Raw genomic sequence first — 20,186 nt, 5'->3', positions numbered from 1 at the left:
CATATTCTCCATTCACATCACTTAAGGTTTTTTTCGCATTAGAATGTGCTGCGGAAAATTCACTAGAGATTTTCTTCTTTTTATTTTTTATTTATTTATTTTTTTTTTTAAATTTCTTTGTAGAAATGTTTATCTCACAAATTACTTAAACGAAACAGTCGGTGGGTGAATGTTCCCCTTGAAAATATATAATCCCTCAATTTTTTAATACCTTGAAGTTTCCACCTTCCCATTTTTTGAAAATATTTACGAAATGATTTCCGAAAATGACGTCACTCTGTTTTTCAAAATTTGAAGGTTAAAATACTCTAGAGAGCATATTTCTTAGCTGATTGAGGAAAATGTGGATTCATTTGAAAGGTCTTTAAATCCTAAAACAATCTAGATAGGTTTTCTCCGGTTATGAACCGGAAATAAACCGGTAAGTGAAAAAACTCTGCGAAAAGCTAGAAGAACAATTCCCTAAGGGCCTTGACGGACTTGAGGGTTAGCTGAGAGAGGGCTTAGCGTAATTATATTTGAAATAATGGTTAGACTTCATTTCCATCATTTTCCACTAAGTCGTTTCTCGGCTTAAGTCGTAAGCGTGTCTAGGGTATAACAAGGCTAATGGCCTAGATACATTTGCGTTTTAAGCCGAGAGACGGCTTAGTGGAAAATGATGGAAATGGGGTTTAATCATTTTAACTAATATAATTACGATAAGTCGTCTCTCAGCTAATCCTCAGGTCAAGGTCAGTGTCAAGGCCCTAATGCCCTAGACACACTTAGAACTTAAGCCGAGGGACGGCTTAGTGTAAAATTGTAGAAACGTGGTTTAACCATTATTTCGAATATAATTACGCTAAGCCGTCTCTCGGCTAATCCTCAAGTCTGTCAAGGCCCTTACGACTTAAGCCGAGAGGTGGCTTAACGTAATTCAAATCAAAATAATGATTTGATTTGAACATTTGTACCAGTTTCTGACTAATCGGTCTCTCGGCTTAAGGAAGTTAGTCAAATCATTATTTTGATTATAATTACGTTAAGCCGTCTCCCGGCTTAAGTCGTAAGTGTGTCTAAGGGCCCTGACAGACCTGACGATTAGCCGAGAAAAGGCTTAGCATAATTATATTCGAAATAATGATTAGATTTTATTTCCATTATTTTCCACTAAGTCATCTCTCGGCTTAAGTCGTAAGTGTGTCTAGGGCATAACAAGGCTAATGCCCTAGACACACTTAGGTCCTTCACACACTTAGGACTTAAGCCGAGGGATGGCTTAGTGGAAAATAATAGAAATATGGTTTAACCATTATTTTGAATATAATTACGCTAAGCCGTCTCTCGGCTAATCCTCAAGTCTAGGCCATTACGACTTAAGCCGAATACGTAATTACGAATACGTAATTGTAATCAAAATAATGATCAGATTACATTTGCACCAGATTCTGACTAATCCGTCTCTCGGCTTAAGCTAAGAAACGGTTTAGCTAGTGTGACACTGATGGGAACTTGGTCAAATCATTATTTTGATTAGAAATAATGGTCAAACTACATTTCCATAGTTTTCCACTAAGTCGTCTTTCGGCTTAAGTCGTAAGTGTGTCTAGGGCATAAGGCATAAGAGTTCGGGCATTCCGCAAAGCCGGGATGCTTTGCCACGCGCGTTTCCCCATTGAATGGGCTTACATTGTCACGTGCTGGGCTGCGAATTGAAGCTTTTGTGCTTGATGGGTGTTGGTGTGGGATCCATGACGTAGTTATTACCCTCGGTGGCCTTGGTTTGACACTGACACGGAAGCGGTGGCAATTTATCGCTAGGATGCCGATGGCTCACGGTAGATTTGCGTGGCTTGGCCAGCTGTACGGTACTCAGACCCGATACCGGGTACTTTCCCTTAATGGCCGTGTGACTAGCAACAGCGGAATTGGCGACACCGCCTAGGATTTGACCACTGCCCAGCCGTGGATGGCGTGGCATTACGAAGGCCTTGGTCTGCTTCAGGAGCGAGCGATCGTTGCACAGGGCAGCTATGAGCGGTAGATCCAGATTCTTACTCTTCTCACGCAGGGCATGGATGTCTATTGTAGGCGGTGACGTACTGGACTCAGCCTTTCCCGTTGTAGTACTTCCGTTGACTTGGGCTTGGGTTGATTTGGCAGGTGATGGTACTGGGATGGTTTTACTCGTGCTCGCAGATACTAGAAAGAACCGGAACTTCTATTACTATTAGCTCTAGGAATGACAGAACTTCGGCGAAAGGATTCATAGAAATCTGAGATAGGTACCTTGGGTATTTTCCGTTGGTGTCGGAATGGGTGGCTTGAGACTTCTCTTGGCGTCAATCGGTGGAGGAGGTGGCGGTAGTCGTCTAGCCTTGGGTTGTGCATCGATTGAATTGAGAATGTTGTCATCTGAGCGCGATCGGGAGAAGATTGACGTTGTGCTGATGGGTCTGGGTCGAAGTGGAAGGGGCGGTGGTGGTTCATACGATGAGCACAGGCTGGCTACTGATGGTGAATAGAGGGGAGAGTAGGCTCCGGGTAGCTGTACGTAGGAATCTGAGAGATTTTGCGTAGAAGCGTAGCGGGAATGGGTGTTGGACAGTGGCACAGCCATTGGCAAGTAGGGCGTTGATCGGTAGATGGCATGACCTTTGCAAGTGTCCCAGGAACTCGTAGACGGAGCTGCATGGTAGGCGAGATAGGGTGGTGGAGGTGGACTCTGTGCCATAGCAGCCAGGATTGAACCTTGCTTCGCATCGAGGTACTCCTGTTGACTCACCGCTGGGTCCTGAATGGGATAGATCACATAGTCTACGTCGCTATACAGCTGCTGCTGGTACAGTTCGATCTGCGATCGGGCTAGTTGAGATGAGTAAACTGTGGCGAGTTGGGGTGGTGGTGGCGGGGGCGGCTGTCGAGGTGTTTGAGGTGGAGGCGGTAGGTACTGCCTTGGTTTGATGACCGGCAGCAAGACACATGTCCGCGGAGATGACTTTGGGGCTTCCAGGTAAGGTGGATGAGGCGGAGGAATGGCTGACATGCTTTTATGGGGAGTGTGTAAGCTGTAGGGGACTATAGGGATGCCAATGGTCGTTGGAGCACTGATGGCAGATGTAGTGGGTGTCACAGCTGGGGTAGTAGGGGCTGCAAAACTTGGTTTCTCTCCCACAACACTAGTATGCGCCTTAAGGATGTTGATATGGGGTCGAGTGGTGATAAATCTGGCTGTTGCTTCCTCAGGAATAACAGCACTGAAAGACTGCGATCCAGGGGTTGAAGGAGCTGGAAAATTTGGAGCTACTCTTGGGGTTGGCTGCTGAGGATAAGGCGGTGGATCCCTCAGAGGGATTACCGGGGCTTCCTCCTTGACAGCCGGACCACATAAGCCAGTTGTCTCGTGCCGAGAGTTGTAAGGTGGCGGTGATCTTCGAGCTGGAATGATATTCGCAAGTGAACTCCTACCAACGCTATTGATTCGTTTCGGAGGAGCAGGGGGATTTGCTAAGATGTCCAGTTCGAATTCCTCTTCAGTCGGCGCTGTATCTTGATGACCCTGGATGTAGCTGTCACCTTCCAGTGGCAGTGGTAGCGTCACGTAGTCGCAGTCAGAATCCATGGTATTGCTCACAGTTTTCCTATTGGGGTAGGTACCCCTGCCTACAATCAGATCCGTCAGCTCCTCAGCACTCAGCAAAGCGTGTTTGTTATCCGTAGGATCACTTCCATCACCCCTGAAGGAACCTGAAGCACTAACATTGGAGTCAGAACGTATCCGGAAGTCCGTGGTAGCGTCACTGTTTAGTCGATGCCGGAAATCATCCCCGTCCACAGAGTCAAGATTGGCAATGCTTTCATTTGGTTGGAAACTGCCATAGTGCGAGGATTCATGACTCTCGGATTCGGCCATCTCACTGCTGTTCATCGTGTACACCCCACTGGTTTCCGTTGGCGGAGCAGTGTGGGCAAGGGTGTAAACCCCTAGCGATGATCCTTCTTCCTCCTCTTCGTCGTGGTTCAAGCACGTCGATGCAACTTCACTGAGAACAGAGTTTTGGGCCGTGTGACTAAATCCCAGCTCCAAACTCGAGCATGTGCTATGGCGTCTTGCAGTGGTCTGTGGTGGTGTCAGAAGATTGGTGGTTTCTGTGGCTACAACAACTGTGCTACATGTGGAGGAACATTGCGAACTGATATTGTGCTGTGATCCCGGTGAATCGGTGTCATTTGATGTGCGATCAGTGGTTGTGGTATTGCGTTCCTGAGGTTCAGTGGATTCACTGCTCATTGATCGCACACTGAGGGCAGCCAGAGTGTCTTCCAGTTCCTTCAGTGACACCTGACCCACCGACGATGCCTGCCGACTCACACTGGGTCGATCGAGTAGGTGAGCCAGAGCTAAGCTCTCCGTGCTCGGGGCTGCAATGGGTACGGCTGGTGGGGAATTTATCATAATTTCTAGCTCATCTTCCGAATGCACACGGTCACTAATTATCCCAGATGTGGTATTGCTGCTCGTGCTGCTGATCACCGAAATCCGCTGGTCGTTCTTATTCTTGTTGTAGGGCAAGTTGAGTGATCGTGAGTACATGTAGCAGGCATGAATGCAACTACTCTCCTCCTCTTCACGCTTAATGGCCTCCGTGAGTCTTGGTGCGATCTTCATGGAGAACTGATGGGTTTCCCGGCACAGCGACAAGAGCATCTTGTTCTTCTCATCACTGCTGGCATAGAGGGTGATTTTGTTGTCACCTGACCGTATTTCGAACTTCTTTCGCTCAAAACTCAGTTTACTGATGGTTGGCCAGAGGAATGTCGTTGGCATTGTGGTATCACCCATGATCTTAATGCCCTTCGCGTATACCGCCAGCCACACAGAACCCGGACTGCTGTCATTCTTGGTGCTTTTCATCCGGAACATGTGGGCATTGATGGCTTCATGGAGTGCACACGCTTCGCGTATATAGTGCGTTTCTGCGTCTGCACGGGACATGGCACGGTACTCGCGGTGGCAGGAATTGAGTGCTGAAGCACCCCAGGATGACTGCATACCAGCTGGAATGTACTCTTCATGGCGGAAGTAGTCTGTTGACTGTTCCTCAGGAGAATCACCCAGATCAGCCTGCAGGGCTAGGCCACCCAGTAGCAGAAGACTCTGCTCCGAGCACTCTTTTGGCACATCACGGGACACCGCGTTGGCTTTTAGCTGAAGATAGTAGTAGTGACGGGATGTCTCATCTCGCAGCATTAGGGGACTCTCGATGTAGAACTGCACACGGAAGTGTAGTTCCAGGAGAGGACGACCATTTGCGTCGAGGCCCTGCAAAGATTAAAGACAAACTTTACGTTAATTATCAATTATAAATCAATAAGTTCTTTCTTTAAATGTTACTTTATACGAAAGGAATCTTAAGTAGTATATGCTAAAGCGGTCTTCAGACTAGAGGTTTAGCCCAGTCCACGAAGATCTCATAATCCTAAATAGCAACTAATTTTATTGCTTTTTTTAAGCGTGTTTTCGGTCAAGGAAGTAGTTTAAGGAAGTTATACACGGTGATGACCTTTGTTCTTTCTTCTCTTTTATTCTCTCATGCAATGTTTCGGAGGCAAATTTCCTCCTTCCTCAGGTACGGAAAATTCGGGAAAAAAATGTCACAATATTTTGTTACCACAACTTGAAATACAGACGTCTCCAGTAACTTCCATTCTTCCATTCGCTTTCCCATCTGCCTGGTGAAGACGTCTGTAGTCCAAGTTGTGGTAACAAAATATTGTGATATTTTTTCCCGAATTTTCCTTACCTCAGGAAGGAGGAAATTCGCCTCCGAAACGTTGTATGAGAGAATAAAGGAGAAGAAAGAACAAAGGTCATCACCGTGTATAACTTCCTTAAATTTTATTGTTTTTTGTGAATTTAATAGGTCATTTGTCCTTAATAATTAAATCCTAAGGCAATTTTTTTCCAAAAATATTAATTGTTGAACAATTAGAGCAGTTAAGCCATATGGCTAAGTCTCAGATTTGAAGCCCGTATAAGGCTCAAATAGATTAAGACTGATCCTCGAGAATATTTAGTCTGTAAAATTTGTCAATAAAGGATTGAGTAAAGAAAATTTATGCAAACGACCTCTAAATGATCCTAAGATCTCAGTGTAGAACAGTTTCGAAAAAATCTTTACTGTCAAATTTTAGAGGCCAAATATTCTTGAGGATCAGCCTCAATCTATTTGAGTTCTAAGATGGAATAATTCGGAATCATGTCTATTTTGAAACTATGAAATTTTCTCACGGTTCCAGATGATCGAAAAGAAAAAGAAAAACCAGTGCTAAGCCCAGATAAGCTTATGGTAGCTGAGATTCTTTACCGGCGACCTCGAAATGCGTGCAACTCGGAATACGTGAAAATTCGATTGTGAATTGAATTTTGGGGGTAAAAAATCGCGTCGAGTAAACTATTTGTAAAATATCTTAATATCAGAATATCTTAATATATACTTTAATTTTGTCAAAATCGCTTCAGAAACACCAAAAACGCAGTCCGGTCATGACATTTTTGGTTATAACTCGGGTCAGAGAACATGAAGGGAGGAGTGAGACCCACCGTTGGAAAGGTCCCGACCTCAGCTACAACATAATAAAATTTAAAGAAAAACCATCGTCTATTTTTCGAAATATTCGAGATCGATTAATCGAAAATCGATTATTCCATTAATCGGACCTTTGATTTAATCGGATGATATTGAGGTATCCGAGTGGTTGTAGTACTACACGAGAGCTTTCCAAAACACCAAAATTTTTCGAATTCTGATAATTAGAAACGAAGATATCGCCATTCAAAAATTCAATTTTTGACTTCTTCTAGCTCGGGTCAGGAGCGTCGGAAGGGACCTTAAGTTTGGTATTGATCGAAAGCCTTTAGGCCCAACTATAATATACTAAAATTTGAGATCGATCGATACCATAGGGGCTGAGGTATTGAGAAATCAAAATTAGGTGGTATTCCAAAATGGCGTTAGGGGGTGGGGGGGGGTCTGACATCATCAACTTCTAGCCACTTATCGACATTTAACTTTTGCCGAAACCGCTTGTCGATATCTCTTTCCGTTCTCTCTCCAGAAGTGGTTGTACTACGGATGGACGAACGGACGGGACGGGACGTCCACGAAAATTGATATTTTGCGCATATGATATTCGTGATCTATGAGTGTCAAAACGTGTAAATCCAAAGTTTGGGCCCGATCTGATGAGGTCGAATTTCACCTGTGACCAAAAAAGCTTAGATTGTAAAGAATCTCAGCTAACTATGAAGAAGTATAAGACTTTACATTCAAGAGTACTTCTTCATTGATTTTTCCTTTTGCCATCTAGAACTGGTAGGAACTCCTAAAGTGCCAAATTAGACATAATTCCAAATTACCCCATCTTACCCAATTGGTTGCGGTTATAAAGCCTTATAGGAGAATCAGACCCAAGGTCTAGCCATATGGCTTAACTTCTCTAATTTCTTTGCAGGCAAGATTTTTGGGAAAATTTGGACTTAAGACTAGATATTACAAAAACTGCTTGCTATGTTGGATTTTAAAACGCTTGGGAACTGGGCTAATCCGCCATTCTGAAACCCGTATAACTCCCAAATGTATGATGAAATTGAACACTTTAATCCGGCAATCCTAGTTAAAGTAAATTAGGTTTATGAATGAATGCGCAAAATATTTTTTCTTTTCGATTATGAAACTACGGGTGTAAATAGATGGATTTTGTCTTGAACCCTTATGCCCTAGACATACTTACGACCTAAAACAAGTGACGGCTTAACGTAATTATAACCAAAATGTTGAATACATTTCACATCCATCAGTTTCTGACTAACCGTCTCTCGGATTAAGTTGGGAAACGGCTTAGTTAGTGATACTGATGTGGATTTAGCCATATCATGATTTTGAATATAATTACGTTGAGTCGCCACTTGGCTATAGTCGTAAGTGTACCTAGGGCATTAAGGATTCAAACGTAAGCATTCACTATGAAGTCTTTGACTTAACTTCTCTAATTTATCTTCAGGCAAGGTTTCCGAAATTTTTTTTAGCTTATTTAGGTTAGATTTAAATACAAATAATCCACTTGATTTATAAATGTTCAGAAATACGATTCAGAATTGCTTGTTAATTGGAATCTTAGTCTTTCAGATTCTATGCTTAACCTCTTAGCTGAGATCCTTGTTTAGTCTATTGTTCAGTTTGATACGAAACAGAACAGAAAGTCGAATGGTCGAACCTTACGACTGAAAGCTTCAAGTGCCCTTATCCGAAGGGAAAGTTCGCCAGTGCGACCGATTTTTCAGCAATTTGCTGGTTTTATTTTGCAATGAAAATATTTTTTTTTCGTGAAAATAAAACAATTTTGATTTTAAAATTGTTATTTTAAAATTCTAAAATACAAAGGGCTTTTAAAATAAACAGGATAAGGAACTTCTGAATAGTTTAAAATATATTCAGACTGGATCCAGCCAAAATCCCGAAAGCCAAAATCCAGAATGTTCAAAATTCGGAAAGGAATGTAATTATATGGGGGATCATGTGTAGAATAATTTCCCAAGCCGCAGAAAATTTCCCTTGAAAGTGTAGCTATGACACTTTTAACACTAAACCTACCGACCGTTTTTGGTCATTTTTCGGTCAAATGACAAATTGCGGCAGCGTAAGATACTCAAGAAAATTTCAATTTCAATTGAAATTGTCTTGGAAAAGAGCAAAAAATTATAATTTAAGCACTGAAAAATATATTACATGCATATTTTAAGAAATTCATAAAGTTTGATAGTGACATTATACCGTTTAAATTTGTGTTAATTTTAAACTGGTCAATTTGAGCGGTCTTGGTAGGTTTAGTGTTAAGAATTCGGAATTTTAGCTTTCGGGATTTCGACCGGGACCTATTTAGATTTGAAGGATATCACCAGACCTTTCTAATAAATATTTAATTTTAAAAATCCGTTAATAAACAGAGATTCTGTGATTTTTTAAATCCAAGAAATAGAGAAATGTTAAAATTGAAAAAAAAACCAAACAAAATGAAGCTTGAAGGAACTTTGTTATTTCCTCCGTGATTAAAGTGTTCTTTATGCTCTTAAAAATCAGCTGATATTTCTTATCTTTTAAATTTTAATAGGTTTTATAACGCTTTGATATCGTGGCAAATGGGTTAGACCATTCAGAAATTCCCTTTTATACAAATTATTGATTAAATTCAGAAAAACTCATAACATTTTTCTTCAGTTCAGTATTGATTATTTGAAAAAAAAAATGTCTTACGTGCGTGTGAGATGAACGCCAACTCTTCGGGCCGTACTTGGACAATTTGCTCTCTGGATCGGCAAATAGATACTCGCCATCTGCAAAAATATTTATAGTTAAATAATTTATTCAGATTTAATAAATACACAACACTAACAATTTCAAATATTTCCACGGAAAGTCAGCACGGCGCTATATAATTTGCACCAATTAAGAAAATATTTTGTAGTGTCGTTTGTCTTTCTTCTTTTTTTTCCTATCTTCCTCCAGTGTCATTAATTGCGAACGAATGTGTCTGAGTATCGGAATGGAAAACAAGCCACATCTCTCTTAAGATATTATAATATTTTCTTCTTAAACTCCAAAGAAAGCAATATATTTTATAGATTTCGGAATACCTTTAAACCGTGACCAAGATGACTAATTTCATCATAATTTTTGCAAATTTCGATTGTTGATTTATTTATTTTTGTTTATTTTATCCCTGCTGATGAGAAACCCTCTAGAGCCTTTGTCAGCTGAAGCAATGTCCAAATATTCTTTAAATTACTTCCGGCCGTGCCCAATTGAACTTCATTGTGTAATTGGATTCGTCATGCTCCATCGTTTGAACAATTTAATAGAGGCTCTTTTTTGGAAACATTGAAAATAATTTAAAATTGATTTTCGAGGGATCTTTGAATAGAAGCTACTAAATTTTGTTTGACTTCAATTACCATTGACCTATTGATCAAGAAAATAGAGTTTCCAATGTCAAGAAAAAACTGCCTTGATCGACTTTTAATTCTTCTTAATATTCTTCTGAATTAAGAAATCGAATGGGGGACATCCTGTTTGAGACACTTTTTTAGGTTTTGACTTTAAGCATTGTTTCCAAAACTCGGAGAAATTTCTTGAAATTTTGTATAGGACTTGGTTGTACTGACTCGTAAACTTTATTGAAATAACTTGATTAGTGTTTTATGTCAAATTTGTTTAAATAATTAAAGAATAATCCACTGTGTCTCAAACATACAGCACCTCCCCTATTTATTATACTGGAATAATTTAAAATGTCTTCAATACTGAAAAAAACATTTAGTAAAGAAACCTTGTCAGCAAAAGGCTTGTTTTTCTTTTCAGAAAAATGATTTAAATTCGTTTAATTTATTCTTACAAATTCAAAATATTTTTTTATAATGATTCTGTCTTGGCACTAAATTTGTTTTTTTTTTTTAAATTTTTTTTTTGTATTTAGTACAGCACTATGTCTTGAAAAACTATTTTCTTTTTACATAAAAAAAAAACATTTTTGCTTTCATTTAAGAGAGTGTAGGGCAGCTTAATGCATATAATGGAAAAGTGGGGTAGTTTTACGTAGCATTTTTTTTCAAAATGTATTTGCCAAACGATTATGTGCCAAATTTGAACAAACTAATTATGTCTAATTATGCCAATAGAATAACTGATGAAGAATGCGCATAATGCAATAGGGAGATGACCTGCTTCCGGGTGCATCGTTTCAGAGACCAAACAACAATGTTTTTTCGCCAAAGCTTTCGGCACGACAGTGCGCCTTCTTCAATGGCAAAAAGGCGGGATTTTTCCATACAAAGAACTTGTATGATACAGTCTCTTTAATAAAAAAAATACCCGTCTTTTAGCCACTGAAGAAGGCGCACCGTCACGCCAAAAGCTCTGGCGAAAAAACATTGTTGTTTGGTCTCTGAAAGGATTAGCATCCCTGACGCAGCTGGAAGGAGGTCATCTCCCTATTGCATTATATATGTCTAGTTTATTTCTCTTAAGTAATTGCTGTCTATAAATACACTGTATAATTCCTAGATAATTATTAATTGCCTCAAAAATACGTATTTTCGAAAGTAATGTATGCGTAAAACTACCCCACCCTCACCCACAACTTTTAGAAAAAAAATCAAGACAATAAATGAATATTTAAAAATTGTTCTATCAGATTTTTAGGTATCTATATCCCTAAAACAATTCATTTGCAAACTTATCACATTACATTCACAGAACTGAGTAAGACTACCCCACCTTTCTTTATTACGTTTATTACTCTATACCCATCTGAATGCGAGGTCTTTTCTCGGCAAGTGAACAAAGAATTCAAAAATACAAAAGATGATTTTAATAAATAATTCAAGATAAATTGAATTTAGTTCTTAATTTTGTAAATAATTTACTTAAAAATATTGTTTTTTTTATAATCAGCGCACATAAACTTTAATTTTGCAAAAACGAGCTTTGAAATTGGATATTTAATTAAATGTGATAACTAAAACAACATTTTACTAAATCGTTCTAATGATAAGATCATGTCTTTATAATAAAAGATACTGAGATAGTTGCTGAGTATTGCTTGTTATCAAATAGAGGTGAGTGTGGGGTAGTTTCGTCCATGCATAATGCTAGAAAAATCACAAAAATAGTGCTTCTTAAATAATTAAAAATAAAACAAAGATCATAAAACGATTAACAAAATTATGATGATAGATTAATTTAATGTCTTTTTGTTCAAAAGCTTCGTCAAGCGGGCCAATGGATATTGTTAAAATTTTGTCAAAAGAATATTTCTACCGATTTGACAAAACTTTATTTCAGAATACATAAAAATGCTATTTATTCGTTTTATGCAAATTTTTCTCGCATTGTTTAATTAAATTTATATTTAATGAAGGCTTTATTTTTTCAGAAAGAAAAACAATTTTTGATCAGAAATTTACCATGATCCTCAAATTGTTTTTTTTTAATTTAATAACAATGAAAAACTCAAAAAAAGCGTCAGTAGTGTAAGTAAAAATGATCTACCGCAAAATCTTTTTAATATTTTTTGTCACGAAACAGTCTTCATTTATTTAATTATAATATTTCATTTGAAAATTAAAATTTTAATTTAATTGAAAGTTATTTTACTTAAAGAATTTTGCAAGAGAGTCTTTGTATGTTTGGTATTTTTTGAAAGAAAACCTTGATCCGAAAACATACCTTAAAGAAGTTAGTTAACGAAATGTTTAAGGAACGGAATGGTATAGTAGGGACATTTCTCAATGTTTACACGACTTATGAATATTTCAATTAGCAAAATCTAATCATTCAATAGTACCCAATATGATTTTTTATATTTTAAATTTAGAAATTTTTTTTCTAAGATTTAATTAATAAATTCCAATGATAAAAAAACATATTTTTCTTAACGTTTCTGAAACTACATATGAAAATTTTTCAAAACATTTTTAAAATTTGGTGGAAATGATCTTAAGTTAGGGTATGACAAACCTTGGACAAACTTGGACAAACTTGTACAAACTTATATGTCAAGACTTTGATGATTTTAAGTTCAACAAACTTGTTTGTCATAATTGACTTTGCAACAATACCAGGAACAAAAATATGTGGTAAAATTGTTCGTAAATATTTGCAAATTACTGTTAGGAATTTGCGAAATGCTTGTAAATCGTATAACCCATTGAACAGTTTGTAAATTTTGTAGTTTTTTCACAAAAATTGTTTATAACATGATCCCTTGAAGAGCATTTTTTGTTTTTTTTTGACGACAATTTGTTCGTAAATGCTTCTAAAATTTTTTTTAGTAAAATTCAGCCATTTGTTCGTAAAGTTTTGCCAGACAAACAAAAATGTACAAACAAATTATTGTAAAAGAACAAAATTACTCATAAAGTGCTCAAGTTACCCACAATATTTGTGAAAACAGTACAAAGTTTTACAATCTTTTTTGTGGGTTAAACGATTTACGAACATTTTGTAAGTCCCCATAGGAATTCACAAACATTTACGAACAATTTTACAATTTTTTCTGTGTAGAGTAAATTAACATAGGGTCGAATGAACACCTCTTTGACAGGGAACTCTAATTAACACTTTTGTCAAAATGTTGTAATTTATTTAATGTATCTAATAAAATGTAAGTGATATGGCGTTTTTCATTAATCTAAGTTTTTTTCGATAAATAAGGATAAGTGTTCAAATTTCGTATTCCAAATGGTACAGAGTAGGGTGTCAATAGGTCCTGACACGGGTTCTTAAAGTGTCAATAGGTGGACCTTACCTTTCATCCTAACTAGTAATATTTTGTAATTTTTTTTTATAACAAAATACCCAAGAAGCAAAATAGCTGCCTTATAGAACCAAATATTAAACAAGTCTTTTAGTGCACTTTTAAAAGGCTTAAAGTGAAAATTTTCTGTTGAAATTCCTATAGAAGCTCCTAAGACCCTTAAGAGTGCGCCACTTTACTTATTGGAATCTCAGTGATGGAACCAAGAGCGTTATAAGCAAATAAAAAGATTTTTGGTTCTAAGTGTCTTACTTAAGGAATTCTACAAGACCATATTAAGAAAAAATTGCTTATTGGATAATCTTCTGATAAGCTTTTGACAAACCGTTCATTCTCTACTCCTCCGCTCCTCTACCATTTCTTTTTCAATTTTTGATAACACGTTATATGTTACTTCAGTTGGCATATTGTTTATATAAAAAAGTACTCTTTAATTATTCCTAATAGATTTCAAGGTCAAAGGTAATTTAAGTCTAGAATGAATATTTCTCAACCGATTGGACTAAGTTTGGATTCATAGGAAAGGTCTTGGAATTCCTGATAAGAATATTGTTTATTAGAACAAAAGTAATCAATCGTCGTCCATTACTAAACTCTTTCCAAGAGTGTTTACAGAATATAAAATGTCTGTAGAATTCAAAAGGATGATCACGCCGCCCGGTATTATTCTATTGAAGATGGAATAGCGCTCATCAATAGAATGATCTACCACTTTGTCAAAAAATTTGTTGGTTGCTGTCTTGTGTATGCATTCTGGCAATCGGAGACGACAAATTTCAAATTTATTGCAATCGATGAAAAATGGGCAGGAGATCTTGGGGTTGGAGCGGGAAGTGTGGAGACACGGGAAAAAAGTCGTTTGGAATGCGGTCTCGCGTTTAGACGTCTCTTTTTTTTTATAATTCCTTTTTCCATCTTCAACCGTCTTCTTCATCTCATTGTGTTCGCGCAGATCACAACAATAATCATAAATTGTTTGTGAATGTGAAGTTTGTGGCCAGGCCATTGGCAATGGGGGAGAGTCAGAGCACCAAGATCGACGAGAGAAGGTGTCAAAAGGTTAAGATTGTAAATAGGTTTTGGACGACTTGGAGATGCCTCCTCATCTCCATATGATGTCATTTCATCAAGCATTTCGTCTCTTCATGCCGTTTCTTCCACCACGAAGATACTCTTGATCGCGTGAGTTCAACACTCTCTTTTGGGACGAGATGGATTCGCTCCAAAAATATGGAATGTTATTCCGTTCAAGAGAATTTTCATGCACTCCAATCGGATGTAATTACGGTGTTGCTGCGGCAAGAGAAAAATTCATCAATTAATTCTATATGTAGCAGCAGACAATGCTTCTTATTCCTCTTTCTGGGGTCTGTGAGGAGAAATGCGACAAACGAACGAGTTTTCAGCACATACAAAATATCGTGAGGTTTTATTACCTCTAAAAAGACCCCAACACCTCGATGACAATGAATGAATTTCTGGAATGCAGCACATCTGTAGCAGAAAATAAAATTAAACCTACCATATACAATTGCAATAGCGTCAGAGATATAACTGGAGGAATATCCAACGTGAGCGAATGGCGCGCGATAGTCCGGATGGTTTGGCTGAGGCTGTGCCAACCGAAAGAAGACGCAAACATAACACCCGACTGACCAATGCTGATTAATTTGTATGTAACAGCCAATGGATCCAATTTTTTGGAGACTTTTCAGGATATGAATTCATTGTGAAAGACAAGAGCATGACGTTTCCTATGTTTCCCACATGTTTTTAGCGTGCCGAAATAACTTTTGAGTTTATTAGCTGTTTTCTGTAATTGTAGAATGAATTAGTAAATAATACTAATACACAATAAAAGCCAATTTAATAGCGAAAAGGCAACCGAAAACCCCAAATAGGCAACCTACGTAGTTTTGGAGATATCTCGTGAAATGTGTACGAAAACAGGAAAAAATTTACACTAAAACTGGTCGCATTTTTCAGAACTAATGTCAGCCCCCTGGTGAAAGACGTGTGTCGGTTCCGCGGCTAAAGGCCCTGCCGTTATACGCGCCCTTAATAGGGGAATCCTTGTTGGGCCATCACCACCAGTCGCGCTGCTGTGCCCGCTTTCCAATACCTCAGTTACTTTAATCTCACAATTGTTAATATTGCTAAATTATCTATCGATCGTGTCTTTCGGTTTCAATAAATCGAATATGGCTTTTAGGTGAAAGAATTGTGTTTTGATTGGAACAATCAGTTACCAGTTATCAGTTTGTTGAAAAAAAGCAGCGTTTTCAGCATATTTTTGCTCAGTCGATCAGCTGACCGGTCAGGAGTTCTCGAATAAAAAATGCTAACCAAACATATGGAAATGGCACTGCATCGAGAGTGTCTTTTGTGAGCATTTGGTACTCGCTGGGACTTTTCATTTCCATCAATTCAAAAATACAGGATACCGTAGAAAACCCCTAAACAGAGAAGCATGATTTAGAGAAAATCGTCGTCTTTTAGTTAGGACAAATCGGTAGAATAAAGAATTTATAACAACTTCAATTGAAGGCCTAGGTACGAGATAAAAATTAAGATTTGTCTATCGGTCGGCTTAAACCTTTATCGTATCCGCTGCATCCAGGCCACTTATGCCTGCATAATGGTGTCTGCACACAGGTGGATATAGGTCTGTTCACTTAGGCTTGTAACTTCGAATAACAGAATAGAAAAATGTAAGGGTCTAAAATTGTATGATCTAAAGAACCAATTCGGATCACCAATAGAGAAAATCACAATCATGAAATGTCTTATGCAGGAATTGCATTATTTCTTAGGCTATATGACATGTCACACTATCCTGCTAAATCCACATGTCCTCAGTATTAATGAATTCATAATAAATTAATTATTAATGAACAAATCCTCCAATTTAGGCTTCATAAACTCGATTATCATGTCGCGATATCGAGCGTCAGTAACAGTAACACTTGATCAGCTTTATTTTCGGATAATACTGATACGATATTATTAATCATATTAAGGGCTTGTTCTTGGATGGCACGTGTATTTAGCCCACAAAATTAATTCAGTTCTGTGAATTTTCGAATTAGACTTTTCATAGTTGACGAAGTTAAGTCAATTTTCTGACCAATTCTCAAACTAAATTATTTAATGATTTCTTAAAATTTTTTTAAGAACAAAAGAGCATTGGTCTGTCATTTAGTGGTGGATTTTTAATAACCCTAATCTATAAACTGTCACGTAGTATTTTTATTATTCGTTGGGGACCTTTATTTCAGAAATGCCGCTCAATTTAAATTTTGCGTGATTTCTGGGACACCCTATATATTGCGGCAGACCAGCTTTGTCTGGATCAGTTGCAGTGAATGTGTATTTGTATCGACAAGTCTCTTTATGCCGAATTCGTTTCTGTACCAGCCTCTCTTGTTTAGGCGGTTCATTGTCAATGTATAAGCTAAGAAGATACCTAAGATAGCTAAGAAGACCGCTAAGAACTTAAATAATACCCGGCTAAATGGAGTATTTAAGGCGCTAACAATAAGATCTTAGTGGCAAGTTTCTATATAAAGGCCTGGACTTTTTAACGTGTATACAGTACACTCTCGCTAATTCGGTCCTTTAAAGACCGGGCTACTTTTTGGTACAGACAGTAGTTACATTTAAAAACAAAATTGTTAATGTTTTATTAGGTTCGGTTATGATTGTCTAATAAAGCAAATATAAGATCAAATTTGATAAGAGTTTTCTTATTGATGTTTTTACTTTTCATTATTGAGTGTTTTTTGAATAGTTAGACTTTTTTCAAACAGTTTCTCCAAAGAGTTTCTCTATAATTCGGATAATATATCAGTCCCAAATGCCGAAATTTTAAGAAATTGAATTCAGATTTTTTATTAATAATATAATTTATTGAATTTACATTTTAACATAGATAAATTGGGTTGTCGTAAGTGACATAAATATAGACAATTATACCGTCGAATGAACACTTCTTCGACAGGGAACTCTATTAACATTTTTGTCAAAATGTTGAAATTTTTTAATGTATCTAATAAAATGTAAGTGATATGGCGTTTTTTCATTAATCTACGTTTTTCGATAAGGATAAGTGTTCAAATTTCAAATTGTAAAGAGTAGGGTGTCAATAGGTCCTGACACGAGTTCTTAAAGTGTCAATAGGTGTTTTTTCACCCTACTTTAAAAACAGAAATTGGGATTTAAAACCCGGGGATTAAATTTGAGGAATACCTCTCGTTTAGGCTCATCAAAATTATGATATGATTAATTTTTTGTTTCTTAACCAGTTTATTACCGTCGTTTAAGACCTTTTAAATAAATCCATACTTGCATTATTTGGAAATGGTATATGGACCGTTGTGAAGATTAACATTTGACCTTGAATACCCTTGAAAATCTTAAGCTGTGCTATTAAAATTACTACCCTAATTTTTCTGTCCACTCGAAATGAAAAAAAATTTTAAAAAAGAATGAAATCCTGTTGAAAAACACAATGATCCTTCTTCCCATTTCTAATTATTCAAAAATGCCATGATGCGTTATGTTTACCGCAATCAGTTTATCATCAATTTAGAATAAATTTGTGGGCAGCCGGGTTATTTGGAAACCCAGAAAACTTGCTGGACGCTTAGCGCGCTGATCATGCCCGAGGAGCGACTCCAAGACTGAAAAAAATCAACTAAGATCCAATACCAATTCGAAAAGGTCACATTCCAATGCTTTTTTTTTTCTTCATCGAGTAGTACTTTTTTTATACTCGATTTTTGTTGCTTTTTTCACCTCCTTTCCTTTATTTATCTCCCGATCTTTTTTTTCGCCTGTTTTGATATATACAAAAAGCTGAGTATTTCAGCGGTGAGATGGATCCAATGAGGGGAATTCACTCATCTCCAATAAGTTAATGATATTTTTTAAAAATAAGTAAAATCTGTGGTTTTACACCAAATGATCTTCTTAAGCAAAGCAATAATGATTTAAGGAATGAGGATAGAAAATCCAGGAAAACAACAAATTTCTGGTCAGCTCTAGAAACACTTATGCCAGGCCAAGTCTGAAGACCATGAAAAGTTTTGGCGGGAACAACTTCCTCTACTGCTACTAAAGGTATGCCTTATTCTATGTGCTAAAGAACTAACTTGTTCTTTTTAGAATAGAAATGTTCTTTTAAAAATGGAAAAAAGAAAGGATTTTCAAGACAAGTTGCGAAAGTAATGACATTAAATTATAATAAGTAACTAAAACTTTAGGCCACGCCCCTTTCTGAATTTTTATTTATTGACGACTCTTCAGATCTATTTGTTTTTAATACTTGAAACTAATCAGATGGAACAAGAAAAAAATAAAAAAGATTTTTAAAAATGACTTAATAATTAAAAATAAGTATAGGCTTTATCTTTTCGAATTTTTAATTGTTTTGTAATTTTAGTGGATGATTTTGTAGGATATAATGTAAATAAATCGAAATATGTTTTAAATGAATTTGGGTTCTGATGAGTTGTAGCGTATAGTGGACTAAAAAATAGACTTCTCTTAATTTTTCTCCGTGATCACCTAAAGAGGGTTAAATTTCCGTTAATTCATGTAAATTTCCAGTAAAAAATATGATCGATTGTCTAGGTTTCCGTAGAGGAAAGCGCGCTACCTTCGGACGATTTATGCTTCGCACAAATCTTTTTTTTTTTCAATGTGTTGTAAATGAATTTGCCCCATTATAATATTATATTTCAATAGCTAGTTCAATGCCTCATATTTTCACAAACGAGCTATGTGTGAAATCCATAAGAAACATAGAGAAAAAATTGAATTGTCCGAAGCTTGAGTCGTCCGAACGTAGCGCGCTTCCCCTTACACAAATTACTTAAATTTCTGAAGACACTTGTTAAAACTGATCGGTAAATATAATAAAACACGTAAATATATATTGAATTGAATAAATAATTTTTGGCCACGCCTCTTTAAAATTTACAATTCATGACAATTCAAATTCACTAATTTTAAATACTATGAAATTTTAAATGCAATAAAGTAAAACACGAAAAGATTGAAATCAACTTAAAAATGAGACGCTCAAAGCAGAAGTGGGCTGTCTTAATAGGGAAATGCATACAAAGGAGACCACTTCTGCTCTGAGCGTCTCAAATAGTAACAACTTTAAAAGTATAAATAGATAATTTTAGGCCACGCCCCCCTTCCTTTAACCCTTTAAGGACGAGAAGGTCAAAATTCGAGGGTCAGAAAAAATCATTTTTTCTAATATACAATTGGATGAAGAACTGGCGTGATGTGTATTGATAGGGGACTCTCCGGTGGTGGCCAGTGGATTTGAAGTCACTTCACAAAGAAAATCACTTCTTCAATCTTTCCCAGAGCTTTCGGTCCTGGATGTGGACCTTCTTCAGTGGTCGACTAAACTATGTTTTTTGTACTTTATGAGGATCGTTATTTTGTGTAAGATTGAACAATATCATCACTTTCAGATTATCAATTGGGAAGGTTCTTTCAGGAAATTGATTTCACTGATTTTCAACTTTTGAGCAATTTTTCTTAGGTTCGGATATGATCCGTACATCATATCATCATGATTCGAACCTAAGAAAAATTGCTCAAAAGTTGAAAATCAGTAAAATCAATTTCCTGAAAGAACCTTCCCAATTGATAATCTGAAAGTGATGATATTGTTCAATCTTACACAAAATAACGATCCTCATAAAGTACAAAAAACATAGTTTAGTCGACCACTGAAGAAGGTCCACATCCAGGACCGAAAGCTCTGGAAAGATTGAAGAAGTGTTTTTCTTTGTGAAGTGACTTCA

At 36.9% G+C, this 20,186-nt stretch overlaps 1 protein-coding gene across 2 annotated transcripts in view; it reads right to left on the bottom strand.

The window, feature by feature from the left end:
* Positions 1 to 1,504: 1,504 nt before the first annotated feature.
* LOC129806677 (protein expanded) overlaps positions 1,505 to 20,186 on the bottom strand; it is an 82,704-nt gene continuing 64,022 nt past the window's right edge. The window contains exons 4-6 of one of the 2 annotated variants that reach the window (XM_055855445.1): positions 9,297 to 9,376; positions 2,272 to 5,305; positions 1,505 to 2,184 (exon numbers count right to left, since the gene is read on the bottom strand). In XM_055855445.1, the coding sequence (XP_055711420.1) occupies positions 1,676 to 2,184; positions 2,272 to 5,305; positions 9,297 to 9,376 (3,623 nt within the window). In that variant the 3' untranslated portion in view covers positions 1,505 to 1,675. Of the gene's footprint in view, positions 2,201 to 2,271; positions 5,306 to 9,296; positions 9,377 to 20,186 lie in introns of both variants that reach the window. The other variant, XM_055855446.1, reaches the window with a different exon arrangement.

Source organism: Phlebotomus papatasi, chromosome 3 (genome assembly GCF_024763615.1).
Source record: "Phlebotomus papatasi isolate M1 chromosome 3, Ppap_2.1, whole genome shotgun sequence".
Lineage (NCBI taxonomy): Eukaryota > Metazoa > Arthropoda > Insecta > Diptera > Psychodidae > Phlebotomus > Phlebotomus papatasi.
This window is presented reverse-complemented; position numbering and strand designations above follow the sequence as displayed.